General features: G+C 47.6%; 1 protein-coding gene across 1 annotated transcript; it reads left to right on the top strand.

Annotated features, from left to right (window-relative positions):
* Positions 1–4,544: 4,544 nt before the first annotated feature.
* On the top strand, positions 4,545–15,337 carry plppr3b (phospholipid phosphatase related 3b). The gene is made up of 8 exons (XM_069679228.1): positions 4,545–4,706; positions 6,140–6,233; positions 8,106–8,291; positions 9,092–9,218; positions 9,319–9,514; positions 9,603–9,660; positions 9,751–9,924; positions 10,935–15,337. Exons 2-8 carry the CDS (start codon positions 6,150–6,152, stop codon positions 12,306–12,308), a joined length of 2,199 nt encoding a protein of 732 aa, XP_069535329.1. The 5' UTR covers positions 4,545–4,706; positions 6,140–6,149; the 3' UTR covers positions 12,309–15,337.

The raw sequence follows: 15,337 nt of genomic DNA, 5'->3' as shown, positions 1-15,337 counted from the left end.
CACTTCACATCCTGACAGATCTCTTGGATAAATACCAGCTGGCCGTCAAAATTGCAAAAGCTCAATACCTGTCTGATGTTATAGACAAAAACTATCATCATCCCAGAGTACTTTTTCTTGTGTTAGACTCCATCACCTCTTCCATTAGTCCCAGTGTTTTGACAATTATCAACAGCTCCCTGGAAACCAGGCATGTTCCACAGTCTTTCAAACATGCAGTTGTCCGGCCAGTCTTAGAGAAAATAAATCTAGATCCCTCAGACATCAGTAATTACAGACCCATATCTGAACTATCATTTCTCTCCACAGCACTGAGTCTGCACTTCTGAAAATCACAATTGACCTCCTTGTAGTTGTTGACTCAGGAACTGCTCAATCCTCCTTCTCTTAGATCTTACTTCAGCCTTCGACACAGTAGACCATTCTATTCTCATTCACAGATTACACAAATGGGCAGGAGTGTCTGGATCATCATTTTACTGGTTTTCCTCACATTTATCCTACAGATCTTTCAATGTCTCTATCAGTAACTCCTCTTCCTCCTCAGCCCCCATCTCATGTGGTGTCCCCCAGGGTTCCATACTGGATCCAATCCTCTTCTCTATCTACTTGCTTCCGCTAGGTCACATCATCCAAAAACATAACATTTAATTTCACTGTTATGCGGACGACACACAGATCTACATCCCCCTTGAACCTGGTACCTGAACTACAACAAACTCACCAACCTCAATAACTGCCTTCATGATATCAAGTCCTGGATGGCTACTAATTAAGTTATTCTATTTGGAGCAGATCATTAAACCAACACTATCTCCCCTCATGTCACGTTCAGACAGACAACAAGACCCATAGAGCAGACCTGAGGCAGAGCAGATTCGTTTGACCGTTTATTTGCAGAGTTCGGTACACGGGAGATCAGTCAATGGCAGCAGAACAAAATCGGCAGGCAAAGTCGTAGTCCAAAAAACAGGCAAAAGTCAAAACCAAGGTAGCAAACTAGACAGGCAGAAGTACAAAATCACTGGGCAAAAGGAGAACACGAGGAAAACTGATCATACACTGAGAAACTAACACGACGAAATAACGCCGGAAAACTACTCACAAGGATGCAGACAATCTGACAAAGACACACTGGGGAAGACAGGCTAATATACACAAGAGGGGAGGAGACAACGAGACATAGGTGAAAACAATAAGCAATCACACACACAGGGAGTAAAGAAACCTCAAATGAATGCAAACAGGAAGTGGGGAGATTAACAGAATAAAACAGGAAGTACAGACAAAAACTCCGGACCTGACACATCATCCTGGTCCATTGGCCCCCTCTGTCACAACCATAGACTGTATAAATAATGGACGTAGTCTCAGTGACGTCACCCATTGGTTTCTGAAGAAGCGTTTTGAAGCCCGAACTGCACCACCGCTGGGGGTCGCCATATTGGAATTGCCAGAGCCAGTTAATCCAGAGATGGGCAAAGAGGCGGAGCGCAAACGAGCTGAAGCCTATGGCTGAGCTCGATGGGCGGGCCGCATGAATCAGCCAGCTACGGTTATGAAGCTAAGCTATATGCTCCTCAGCATAGCTAGCGGTTATAAGCTATATGACTTTTAGACATGGTTTAAGTTTTAAACAAAAAGGTGAAGGACCCAGGTGCAGACAATGGTAAAGAGTTTCATTAACTAAATGCAAAAACTAAATCTTAAATCCAACAAAAGACAAAACAGAAAACCAAATGGTAGAACAATCTTACAGTCTACGTAAAAGAATAATCCAAAGGAAGAACCGGAAACGCACAGGAGCAACAACAGGGAGCCACAAGGAAACAGGAAAATCCACAAAAGACGAGGGTATCGCAGGAAAGTCCACAGGTAACATGACAATGAACCAGCCACGAGACAGGGGAGCACAAAGACTAAATAGACTAGGAGTTGAGGCTAATCAGACACAGGTGAGACAATCAAGGGGCAGGTGAAAACACTCAGGGCAGGTCACATAATCAAACAGGCGGAAACACAAAGGCAGGAAGTGGACCAACACGAGAGACAAGGGCTGTGTCCGAAAGCACATACTAACGTACTGCCTACTACATACTCAAACAGTATGTACTGCATCCTGCCTCCTATCCTGACTAACCGGTGGCATCATACTCAGAGCCGTCTTCTCCGTATCACGTGAGTCAATCGTTTACGTATGTCCGCTCTGATCTCCGGTTTCATCTCCGCCATAGTAGAAGCTGAATAGCCGCAATGCATTTTGGGGCAGTTGAGTACAACCAGTGAGCTCCCGTCTCATACTCAAACATCCGGGCATTTCTCACATACACAAAATTGCATACTATGAGATGAGAACGCATGACATACTCAATTTAACGTCACGGTTAGTCTGATTAGTCTGATAGTATGATAGTAAGCGGTTTCGGACACACACACTGTGACAAAGTAAAACAGGAAATGATCTAATCAGTGAAACACAAATTAAAAACTAACTAAACAAGACTAAATCGTGACAAGAACACAGAATAAACTAAATACCAAACTAAACAATGAGAACTCATTACAGCAAGAGACAAAGTGTCAAGCTAACCCTAACAGCAAACGTTATCTGAACCCTGAAATACAAATCAGAAACATAACTAAACTAGAATAACTCATGACACATAGACTGTATAAATAATTAATGAGCGAGTTTTACTTTGCCAGGAGGAGATTCTGACGGTGACTGACTGCAGGTGTTTAGTTATCAGACTAAAGAAGTAGCAGACATGAGCTCGCTCGCCCGGTGAGAGAGCGGTGAGCCGACACGTAACAGGAAACGTAAAATAACCGATCTTCTCATCACTGCAGTCCGCTGTAATCTCTTAAACTCCTGACTCCCGTTTACTGGCCGACAATTCAATAAATGTTTGCTAAACACTGAACAGGCTAACAAGCAGCTAAAGCGAGCACAGTATACCTGCTACTTAGTGCTAACAATATATCATTACAATAACACTGTTAGGGTCTGAAGTTTTCTTGTGTTGTTTCTGTTCTTTCTTGTGGCTCTGTTTTTCTCTCTCCTCTTCCCCCTCCTCTTTGTGTTACCTTTTTCCAGTGTGTGTGTCAGGAGGCGTGGCTGACTCACTCTCCTCTGGAGCTGCAGCAGAGGCACCAGTTCTCAATCTTCCAGCGATCACCTACTCCATAAAGACTGGTCAAGACTCTGCCAGAAAATTCTGTTTCGTTCGGTAGTGCTGATGCATGTACTTTTTGCCTCTAGTGTTCTTCAGTGTTTTTTCCAGGCTGTGTTTTCTCCCTGCCACCTGTAGCTTTAGCCTTTGGCCTTGTAATTGCTGTAGCTAACAGCTTTTTCTTTTGTGTTTTTTTAGTGTGTGCGCCCTGCAGCCTCGTCAGACTTCTGACTCACCTGCTTCAGTGGTCAGCCAGCCTCCGGCCACCGCCACCTGGTTCATTTTGGTCTAGCCCTTTTTGGACTTTTTACTTTTTTGTTGGGTAATTTTGCCTGCACTATTAATTAAACACCTTTGAACTGCTTTCCGTGTCCGTCTTCAGCTTCTGTGGTCCTAACAGGAGGCCAGATTTAACAAACACTAGCATTTAACTTACTTAAAGCTGGAGCTCAGACTTCTTGCACAGACATAAAGTTCCATAAATCCCACAGAGAGATTATTTGTCCTCTAAAGGCTCCAACAACACAAACAGGTGAAGGTAAGCTCAGTGACTGTGTGTCTGTGTTGACGTCTAGCAGACAGCCAGCAGGATCCACCTCAGGTGAGCCAGCCCCTATAATTTAATGCTTAATATAATTAAAACGAGCAGTTGGTCTTCAAAGTGTTGAATGGTCTTACTCCTTCATACATTACAGAACTCCTATCTCCATGATTGTCTGTCTGTCCCACGCTCTCTGACTAAGTGTGATGGGGACAGGGCTTTCTCCGTCGCAGCTCCAAAACTGTGGACTTCTCTTCCTCCATCAGATTCTCCCCAAATACATTTTCAGGACTAATCTTAAAACCCACCTTTACTCGTTAGCTTTCAACTGTCCCTAACTTATCTATCCCAGGTACGCTCTGTATTGCTCTGTAGGTCATTATTATCATGTTATCATTCTTATTACCGTTTTTGTTGTTGTTGTTATTTTCATCATTATTAGTGGTGGTAATAACTATAATTTTAAGTTTGTTTTTAAGTTATTAATGTCACTCGATCTGCTCTTCTTCGATGTTTTGTGCTTTTTCTGCTCTTCTGTTTTTGTTTTTAATGTGAAGCACTTTGGATCAACTGTGTTGTGTGTTAGGTGCTATATCAATAAAGTTAGGTTGAGTTGAATGAGGGATGATGATGGTGGACAAACAATGCAGCTTTAAAGATTCAGCAGTGAGAAACAGGAGGCACTGATCACCCGTCATACAGCTCAGACACGAGCTCTAACACCTCCATGTTTCACCACACTCCCTCTCTAACACACACACACACACACACACACACACACACCGTACAGCAGCAGCAGATCCGCCAGGAAGCAGTATTCGGTCGCAGCGCTGCGTTTATTTCGCAGCACGGAGCTCAAACCGGGGTAAACGGAACCAGAACCGGGACCGCTGTGACCCGGGACAGCAGGCAGGTGTGTCCGGTGTTCCGGCTCCGGTTCTGCTGCAGGAGGAGGAAACGTGACGTGTATCAGAGCGGATCGATGGTCTGAGGTTAGACCGAATCAGTCTGTTGGTTTTCAGCGTATGCACGTGCACGCGTGTGTAGCTACGTGTAGTGAGTGTATGTGTTCAGTTAAGTGTGCGCGCACGTGTGGGTGTGCGTGTGTGTTCTGCGTTCTTCTGACTCATTGTTCAGCTGAAGCTGCAGCAGAGACAATAAAACGGCGAACAGACCTGGAACGTTCCCGGAACATCCGGTCCACACAGCTCCTGGCTGCAGTGTGTGTGTGTGTGTGTGTATGTGTGTGTGTGTGTGTGCGCGCCCGCGTGTTGTTACTGCAGTCCTTCAGCAGCAGTGTGTGTGTGTGTGTGTGTGTGTGCGCGCGCGTGTGTATCTGCGCTCTGATCGGTCGGTTGTTAATTGGCAGCAGCAGAGGTGTGTGCTGTTCAGGTGTGATGTGATGATGTGTCACGTGGTCACAGATGATGAAGGGGGGCGGGGTCACTGGTTCAATTCCAGAGAGCTGAGAGGGGCCTTTGAGCAAGGCACCAAACCGGTGGGGGGCTGACTCTGAGACTGTGAGGGTTTCAGAGGACATTATAAATGACCCGTCATCTCTGTCAAGGCACACGTGCACATAATCACCTGCTCGCACCTACAGGTGCTCGGTGAACTCTGATGGATTGTCATCAACAACAACATCACTGGACTGGATGGAATGGTGGTGTGTTCCCTCTCTGATCGCTCAGTGAGGACATCGTCACATTCACAGTCAGATCCAGACTGCACGTCCGTCCTACCAGACTCCACCTTCCTCTCTGGGGTCGCACGGCTCGTGTTCCTCATTGTTTGCATCCCAGCACAGAACAGATCCCTGGAACTGAATGTCACACATCTTGTACACAGCACGTCATGACAGAATACTGGACCTCATAGTAAAGGACATATCAAAATGTTTTTCACCCTCAGTGAGGATGGACATGCATTCCTGCGTCAAACAGTGTTTCTTCTCTGTAAAAGTAAAGGTATTTTTCTCACCTGTGTGACAATATGCCAGATGTTGTTGTGGTAAATGAAGTGTTTGTTCTAGAAGTCTCCTGAACATTTGACCCTAGCCTGGAGGAAGCCTTTATGACCAAGATAATGAAATACCAGCCGCTTCTGAATACCATCTCCGAGCTGGGCTGTAGGAGTGGACTGTTTTGACCTTTGGCAGCCGAGGACACACTCAGGTTGGCTGTAAAAAGGCTTCAACAACTTGGCATGCCCAAAAGACGAAGAGACGTTGCTACTTACTACGAGGATGATGATGTGTCTGTGCAGACCTCTGCCATTGGTCCGTGATCCTGTTAATGTAGCCTACTTCACTGCACCTCTTAATATGTGTGTCTCTGTACGGCTGTTCTGTATGTGGACATAAATAAATTGTTAAAAAGTGTGTGTGTGTGTGTGTGTGTGTGTGTGTGTGTGTGTGTGTGTGCAGGTGGTTTAGGATGATGATAAACTCGTCGGAGAAGATGAAGAAGAAACCTCCAAAGGACAGTCTGACTCTGCTGCCATGTTTCTACTTTGTGGAGGTGAGTAGTTTGAACCTGACAGCTGATGTTGGTTTGTGTTCACTGTAACAGGTCATCTAAGAGGAGAGCAAGCAGCATGGAGGAAAGCAGTACAGTGTGTGTGAGTGTGTGTGTCTGAGGTTAGGGTGAGATAAATCTGACTGACAAGAGCTGTGACTGTTGACAGAACTGGATCTGGGACAGTACCTGTGGAGAGGCAGACCGGGGTGGTGGTTCCCATTTTTAAAAAAGGGGGACCGGAGGGTGTGCTCCAACTATCGGGGTATATCACTTCTCAGCCTCCCGGGTAAAGTTTATTCCAGGGTGCTGAAAAGAGGCCCTGGGCAGTCGGCGAACCTCGGATACACGAGGAACGAAGTGGATTCTGATCCGGCCGTGGGACAGTGGACCAACTCTTTACCCTTGCAGGGCTGCTTGGGGGGTCATGGGAGTTGACTCATCCAGTCTTAAGTGTTTTGTGGACTTGGAGAAGGCCGACAGTAATGTCCCCCAGGGGGTCCTGTGGGGGGTACTGCGCAGAGAATGAGAGCTGTGTCCACATCCTCGGCACAAAGTCAGACACGATCCCGGTGCGTGTTGGCCTCCGCCAGGGTTGTTCCTTGTCACCGATTCTGTTTTCATAATTTTCGTGGACAGGATCTCAAGGTGCAGCCAGGGGGAGGGCGGTTTTCAGTTTGGGGATTGCATTTCTGCTTTTTGCAGAAGGTTGGGATGAGAGTCAGCACCTCCAAGTCTGAGGCCGTGGTTCTCTGCCAGAAAACGGTGGATTGCTCCCTCCGGGTGGGGAGTGAGTCTCTGCCTCAAGCGAAGGAGTTTAAGTATCTCAGGGTCAGGGTATCTCAGGGTCTTCACAGTGAGGTTAAAATGGATCGTGAGATTGACAGATGGTTTGGTGCTGCATCAGCAGTAATGTGACCATCTAAAGGCAAAGCTGTCCATTTACCTGCTGATCTACATTCCAACCCTCACCTGGTGTCATGAGCTTTGGGTAGTGACTGTAAGAATGATATCGAGGATGCAAGGGGCTGAAATGAGTTTCCTCTGCAGGGTGTCAGCCTTAGAGAGAGGGTGAAAGGGTGATAGCTCGGAGATCTGGAGGGAGCTCAAATTACAGCCGCTACTCCTTCGAAAGGGGCCAGTTGAGGTGGTTTGGGCAACTGATCAGGATGCCTCCTGGGCGCCTCCCTTTGGAGGTTTTCCGGGCAAGGCCAATTAGTAGGAGACCCCGGGGTAGACCCAGAGCTCACTGATGGGATTTTTATATCTTGTCTGGACTGAACGCCTCGGAATCCCCCAAAAGGATCTGGGAAATGTTGCTGAGCAGAGGGACGCCTTGGTCACCTCGCTTGGCCTGCTGCCACTGCGACTCGACCCTGGATAAGAGGAAGATAATTGATGTATGGGTGGAGGTGAGAACCCTCTGATGGTCACATGATCACACGGTCACACGACCTGCTGTCTGTGAGTTGAAGGTCACAGAGGAATCAGAGTTAACTGGATTTTAAAGTTTGAAGTTGTTAAATCTTGAAACACCTGAACACCTCGCAGAGAGGTGCGGTGTTTTCGTGTATGTGTGTTTCTGCGCTGACACTGTCAACATGGCTGACTGATCACTTTCACACACAGTCTATAAAGGCGTCAGTAAAACACCTGAGAAGATCCACGCTGTTAAACATGTCGCTGCTCTGAAGGTGAGAATCTCCGGTTTGAAAAAGTCTCTTCATGAAGGACAAACAAACTCAGGAGGAGCGCTCCCCTGCAGGTTCACATGAACATCAGCTTCAGGAAACACTTTTCCATCACAGGTTAGTACATGGTACATATGTATTTAACTGCCCATCATTTCTTCTTCTGTGGTGTCTCTGTGTGTAGCTGCCCATCGTGGCTTCTTCTATGGTGTCTCTGTACTTCCTGGAGCTGACCGACGTGGTGCAGCCGGCTCAGGTGGGTTTCCGCTGCCATGACCGAGAGCTCAGCATGCCGTACGTGGACGGAGGAGACGAGCTGATCCCCCTGCTGATGCTGCTCAGCCTCGCCTTCGCCGGGCCGGCTGCCTCGGTAACACGCAAACGCACACACACACACACACACACACACGCACATACACCCACACACACATACCCACACGCACACACACAAACCCACACACACACACACACACACACAGGGAGGCCTGATCATTGAAGGCTCTACCTCCAACACTACTCTTAGAGACTTTAGGTACCACAAGCAGGCCTGCATCCTGGGAGCGCAATGTTCTCGAGGGGTAATATGGCACTATGAGCTCTTTAAGATATGATGGTGCCTGACCATTAAGAGCTTTGTAAGTAAGAAGAAGGATTTTAAATTCTATTCTAGATTTTACAGGAAGCCAGTGCAGAGAGGCTAATACAGGAGAGATGTGATCTCTCTTCCTAGTTCTTGTCAGCACACGTGCTGCAGCATTTTGTACCAGCTGCAGAGTTTTTAGTGACTTATTAGGGCAGCCTGATAGTAACGAGTTACAATAATCCAACCTGGAAGTAACGAATGCATGGACGAGTTTTTCTGCATCGTGTTGAGACAAGATGTGTCTGATGTTTGTTGCGAAGGTGAAAGAAGGCTGTCCTTGATATTTGTTTTATGTGGGAGATGAAGGACATATCCTGATCAAACAGAACTCCCAGATTCCTAACAGTAGTGCTGGATGCCAGGCTGATGCCATCTAGGGCAGCTATATCATTAGAGAAAGAATCTCTGAGGTGTTTTGGGCCGAGCACAATAACTTCAGTTTGTCTGAATTAAGTAGCAGAAAGTTTCGTTTGTTTGTGTGCAGGACTCTGAGGGTGCGTTTGTTTTGTGTTTGTTCTCATGATCAGATCATGCTGGTGGAGGGTCTGGTTTACTGCCTGCAGTCCAGACTGAAGCTCCGCAGACCAGAGGGAAGCATCAACGCCGGAGGCTGCAACTTCAATTCCTTCCTGAGGAGGACAGTGCGCTTCGTAGGTACGACACCAACACCTGAAACAAAATCTTTACACCTTTCTATCTTTACATGTTTGTTGGTTGTATAAACCTGTCTCTCTCTTACCTGTCTGTCTCTCAGGTGTGCACGTGTTCGGGCTGTGTGCGACGGCTCTGCTCACTGACATCATCCAGCTGTCGACAGGTTACCACGCTCCCTTCTTCCTGACCGTCTGTAAGCCGAACTACACGCAGGCTGGCGTGTCATGTGACAGGAACGCCTACATCACAAAAGACATCTGCTCAGGTCACGACCAGCACGCCATCATGGCCGCCAGGTGGGTCACCTACTGCTTCCTGTTCGTGTGGAGTTAAAGGTGAACGATTGCTTATTTATCAGTTTCTGTTTTTCTTCTGCTGCCACAGGAAAACATTCCCTTCCCAGCATGCAACTCTGTCGGCCTTCGCTGCCGTCTATGTGTCCGTAAGTGTCAGTCCAGCTTGAATATACATATAAATATACAGTATATATGTATATGTATAATGATATTGAGGTGTTGATGGTGTGTTTCAGATGTACTTTAACTCCACCATCTCTGACAGCACGAAGCTGCTGAAGCCCGTCCTGGTGTTTGCATTTGCAATGGCGGCGGGGTTGACGGGTCTGACTCAGATCACGCAGCACCGCAGTCACCCCATCGACGTGTATGTGGGCTTCCTGATTGGAGCCTTCATCGCCGCCTACCTGGTGAGATCCCATACCAACACACCTGCTGTCGTCTAGTTCACCTGAAGCAATCAGAGCTGTCATAGCTGTCTGTCTGTGGATAATATGATATATAAAGCCTCACTTTGTCCTGTGGGCACAAATGCTCACACCATCCTGCTGTTGTCACGGACACCTCCTTGTGTTTCTGTTGCCATGACGACAGCATCAGTATTAACCAGAAGGTAAATGTCGGTGCAGAGGGAGGAGGAAGCAGGACTCAACCTGCTGCAGAGCCACCCACACGAGCTACAGCATGACTGTTTGTCAGCCTCAGAGGAAACAGACGTAAAGTTCACGACAAGATGTAAAAAAGGATCATTATTAAATTATTATTATTATTATTATTATTATTATTATTTATCAAAATCAACACAGTTTGAAATAACTTTTTCACATAAACTCAGTTTGTAAAATAAATGAAGTTAATGTAACAACTTCGGTTCAGGAGCAGGACCACGCCTCGGACCACGCCTACAAACCTCTGACAGGCCTCCTTATACCCACTCAACTCTGTCTGTCTCTCTGCCTCCCTGTCTGTCTCTCTGTCTGTCCCTCTGCCTGCCTGTCTGTCTGACTGTCTGTCTCTCTGTCTGCTTGCCTGCCTGCCTGTCTGTCTGTCTGTCTGTCTGTCTGTCTGTCTGTCTGTCTGTCTGTCTGTCTGTATGTCTGTCTGCCTGCCTGCCTGTCCCTCTGCCTCCCTGTCTGTCTCTCTGTCTGTCCCTCTGTCTGCCTGCCTGCCTGTCTGTCTCTCTGTCTGCCTGCCTGCCTGTCTGTCTCTCTGCCTCCCTGTCTGTCTCTCTGTCTGCCTGCCTGCCTGTTTGTCTCTCTGCCTCCCTGTCTGTCTCTCTGCCTGCCTGTCTGTCTGTCTAGGTGAATCTTTGAGGATCAGACGGCGACATAAAAAGAACAAACGAACAGAATCAGTCTGAACTTCGAGCTTGTGTTTATTTTTAGACATTTTCACATTTGAAGTGTTTTTTCTTCTTCAGGCTTTTCACGCTGTCGCCAACTTCAAGTCTTCTGATGACATCACTGTGGCCCCGCCTCCCCCGCCCCTGAAGGAGGACCCTCTGCGAGCACTGACGGAGCGAGGACACGAGTCCGTGTACAACAAAGGCCCCGCCTCCGCCTCAGAGAGTAACGACGAGATTGCGGTGGCCCCGGCCCCCCTGGACCGGCTGGAGGCCCTGGGGCCCCTGCAACGGGAGAAGGACTCCATGGGGAGCCTGAAGAGGGCAAGCGTGGACGTGGAGCTGCTGGCCCCCCGCAGCCCCATGGGCAAGGAGACCATGCTAACCTTCAGCAACACGCTGCCCAGAGCTAGCATGAGCGCTAATGGGGTGCTTGGGGCCAACCAGGGGCCCGAGGACCCGGTGCAGCCGGTGCAGCGGCGACTGAAGGCGGTGCAAGTCCCCGTGGACCCAATGCGGTCACAGCAGCTGGTGTCGGAGTGGAAGCAGAAGTCGATGGAGATGAGGGGCCTGAGCGTCCGAGACGAGGCGGAGCGCGAGGCCAGTGAGGACGGCTCCGATGGGGGCTCAGTGGGGACAGACGAGGGGGGGTCCCAGGTCCACGTCTACCAGCACCCAGTGCAGTCTGGGAGGGCACCATGTAGTCGAAACCCCACCCCACCTCCAGGCGGAGCCAAAGCCGTGGCAACTCCCCGACCACCGCAGATCCCTGAAGCTGGACCTCCGCCCGTGTCCCCGAAGAGCGCCCTGACCCGGGCCAAGTGGCTCGCCATCCGAGAGAAGACGAGTGGGGAGGGGTCGGCCCGCAGCGCCGCAAACCAGCCTCGACTCATGCAGGTAATCGCCATGTCAAAGCAGCAGGGCCTCCTCCCCTCCTCCTCCTCGGGGGAGAAATCCTCCGAGACCACCTCCACCTGCTCCGGCACCTCCTCCACCACCGACTCCCCGCACTATCGCCACCCCTCCGAACCCCAGCGGGAGGGGTCCGGTATCATCACAGTGGATGCTCATGCCCCTCATCATCCTGTCGTCCAAGCCCCACCCCCCCCTCAAGCCCCGCCCCTTGCAGGTAATGGAAGCCCTTGGGAGTGGGCGGGGGCGCCCAACAGTGGCGACCCGCGAGACACGTATGACCTCAACAGCCTGACGCGGGGAGACTCTGCTGCCCGTGGCAGTAGCTTCCGGCCTCACCGATCTGCCTCCCCACGCGCCGTTATCGATCCTGACCTGGCCCTGCCCCCCGCTCACCCAGAGATGTCAGCAGACGCTCAGCGCAGGGAGATGGCCATGAGACGCAAGACTGCGCTGGTTCTGTTGGATCGAGAGATCCGAAACCAGACTGAACAGGATAACTATTATAAGAGTCTGCAGGGACGGCGGTACAAGGATTAGTCTCTTACCTTTCAAAATAAAAGCCTTATTTTCAAACTGCTCACTATCAGAACCTGGACAGCAGAGAGGAAAGGGTTAATATGCATCTCTGTGGCTTCATGTGATGAAAGGTCAGAGTTGAAAGAAAGTTTCGATGATGGAGGTCAGATTCGGGGGCTCAGATTCAGGGGCTCATCACTGTGGACGGTTTTCTCTTAAAGGAACAGTCACGTTATTTGTGTTATCACTGAAATCTGCAGGATGAACCCAAAGGTGCCACCAGAGAGGGACACAGACATTTATCACATTAATAACAGTATTAAACAGCACTTTACAGAAAACAAGCAAATAGTACACTCCCATTTAAAGTCAAAGCAGGGGACGCTTTAGGGCGGGGCAGTTCAGTTTTTACAGTCTACACAGGCCACAGGCCGGCAATCAGGAGTCTGTCAGAGACAATCAGTAAGTACACAGTCAAAGGTGCAAGATGGCCCCCTCGTGTAGCCCCATGAAAGATGAGTCACACCAGGGCTGGTCAAAGATTAAAATTCGGTTCAAAGTTTAAAATCAGTAATTGATAAATTAATGAATAAATGATCACTACCATGGTGACCTGTCAACCAGAAAACAGTGGCAACGCTCTGTATCCAACCTTAAATATGGTCACTTCTGTCTGGCTCAAAAAACCAAGATGGCGACAGCAAAACTGTCAAAGTGGAAGCTTGAAACCAACGGGTGACATCACAGCTGCTATGATCACTTATATACAGTCTATGATCATGACTAGGCTGGTTTAAAGCAAACAGACATGTTGATATGACAGAGGAATGATGACTTTGTTATAATGAGTGTGTGTTGGGCAGAATGTTGGTGACAGAGTGAATGTGACAGAGCAGCTTTAAAAAATAGTAAATATCTTTCAAATATTTTGATCTGCAGTCCACAGTTTTTCCTGCACACACATAATTTTACCCTCAAACTGTAGAAAAACTTGTGTTGTGTTCCTCATGTGATCATAAAGTAAAACTGATTAACAGTTTTAACACAGAGAGCTTCAAAGCAACAGGAGCGCCGGCCAGCTGCCCATCTGCTCTAATGTTAAATGGGTCCAGCAGTTTCTGGAGTGCCACCTGGGAGCACTTTTTCAATCTGCTCCTCTGTTCACATTTTAAACACTAAAGATATGAAAAGCACATCAACACGTTCAGAAGACTCTCTACATGCTCACAGTATCATCCTTTAGCTGATAGCAGCTACACTTTAAAATGAGCTCTTTCTATTGGATAGTTTTCAGCTTTAAATCTACTCTCAGCTGTCTGACTGCTTTCTGACGCTGCCCCTGTTCTGTTCCCCAGGAGACCCTGATCACCACAACAGATCAGGGCTTGTGTTCACTAATGGTGTTTTTTGCATTGGCAGCACCTATTTTTTAAACAAAACCGATGCAGTCCTCATCGCAAAAATGCCCTCGGCGTCACTTGTGTTTTGTCGCTGCGCTCTCAGTTGAAAGTAGTTCAACTTTTGGAACAGCGCAGAGCTCGTCAATTTTACTTCTCCCTCACCGACCGATCAAAATCAAGAAGGAGCGGGACTTCCAACATTAACTTTGTCAACATCAATGGTGGAGGAGAAGCAGATCGTTTAGTTTTTTTGAGGGTACAATCTCCAGGTGTAGAGCTGCTGTTAACGCCAGGACACGATTACTTTCATTGTTTTTCTGTTTTCTTTGTAAAATGTCCCTGAATAAAAGCAAATATTAAGAATACAGAGCGATTTAAAATAGACTTAACGGTCAGACAACTTTTGTAACCTAGCAATAGTAAGCGCCGATGAGAAGTTGTCTGAAATTGAGGTTGTGGGCGCTGCCAGCGCAAAGAACGCTGTTAGTGGACACAGGCCCTAAACCTCAATAGTCCTCTTAACATTAAGTCCTGATGATATCAGCAGCAGCTTCATTTTTTCCTCTGACGCTCTCCCTCCATCTTTACACGACCGTCCACAGGGAGGAGCCCCCAAGCAGGAAGCAGGACAGTTTCCATGGCAACTCCCTCTTTGACTGAGCACAGAGCCGTTTTTAAAGACTCTTCTGGAAGCACAGATATGCAGTGAAGCTCCGCCCCCTTCACATTACCACCAACCGTCAGCTTCCTGCCTCAGGCTCCACCTTCTCCTAGGGTGTGGCCTGAGCAGTGTTTCCTGTTGTGTCCATGCAGGAACAGGAAGACGGGGCCATGTTGGAGCTCTCACTGGTTGTATATTTTGGACGAGTGTTGTTGCCTTCTGTTGTGATGGTTTGGTTGCTACAGTGATTCTCAGCATGTTTGTTGTCAGTGTGTTGTGCTCTGATTGGTTGAGGCTGTCAGTCCGTGTTTGTGTGTGTGGATGTGTGGGTGTTTATTAAGAATGGACCAACGTGAGATTAAATATTTATAAAGATATTCAAAATTTAAACTCTTTAAAAGTTTAAAGTGTCTGATATAAATTTAAAAAAGATTTTATTATTTATTCTTTAAAGTTTTCATCTTTAGTGGCAAAGAGAGGGATGAACATGAATTGTTACTCTCCATGACTATAATGAAATATCCAACAGGCTTGTATATCTTTGAAAAAAGAACTGATTCAGTTTAAATATAAAGCACACTATTAGGACAAATGGGACGTTTCAAAATAAAAGTTATATTACGGAATGTTGAATGATTGTCTGTAATAGATCTAAATATTCTCTGATGATGATTCTTACAGTTACTCTTACACTGAAAGGAACAGAACAGGAAGTGAGGGAGACGTCGAGCTGTCTGAAACAGAATCAGTTTGTGTGTAAACATGAAATCTGTGTGTTTGCGTGTCCGTGTGTCGCTGCATGTGTCACATGTCTCATAAGTTTCTTTTATCCTGAGAACATTTGAATGTAAAACATGAATTTATCTGGAAACTTTGGTGAAACAGAAAAAAGAAAAAACTGTAAAAAGTCTGAATGTCAGAAAGATTTCAGAGTGAAGGACGCTGCATGCTGTGTGACATAAAGTTCAATTAAACCGTGTTCTTCACCA

The sequence above is a fragment of the Semicossyphus pulcher genome, unplaced genomic scaffold (assembly GCF_022749685.1).
Source record: "Semicossyphus pulcher isolate SPU_LCO1_2020_fin unplaced genomic scaffold, fSemPul1.0.p SCAF_37, whole genome shotgun sequence".
NCBI lineage: Eukaryota > Metazoa > Chordata > Actinopteri > Labriformes > Labridae > Semicossyphus > Semicossyphus pulcher.
Note: the sequence above shows the minus strand (reverse complement) of the source record. Positions and strands in the feature narration are given on the sequence as shown.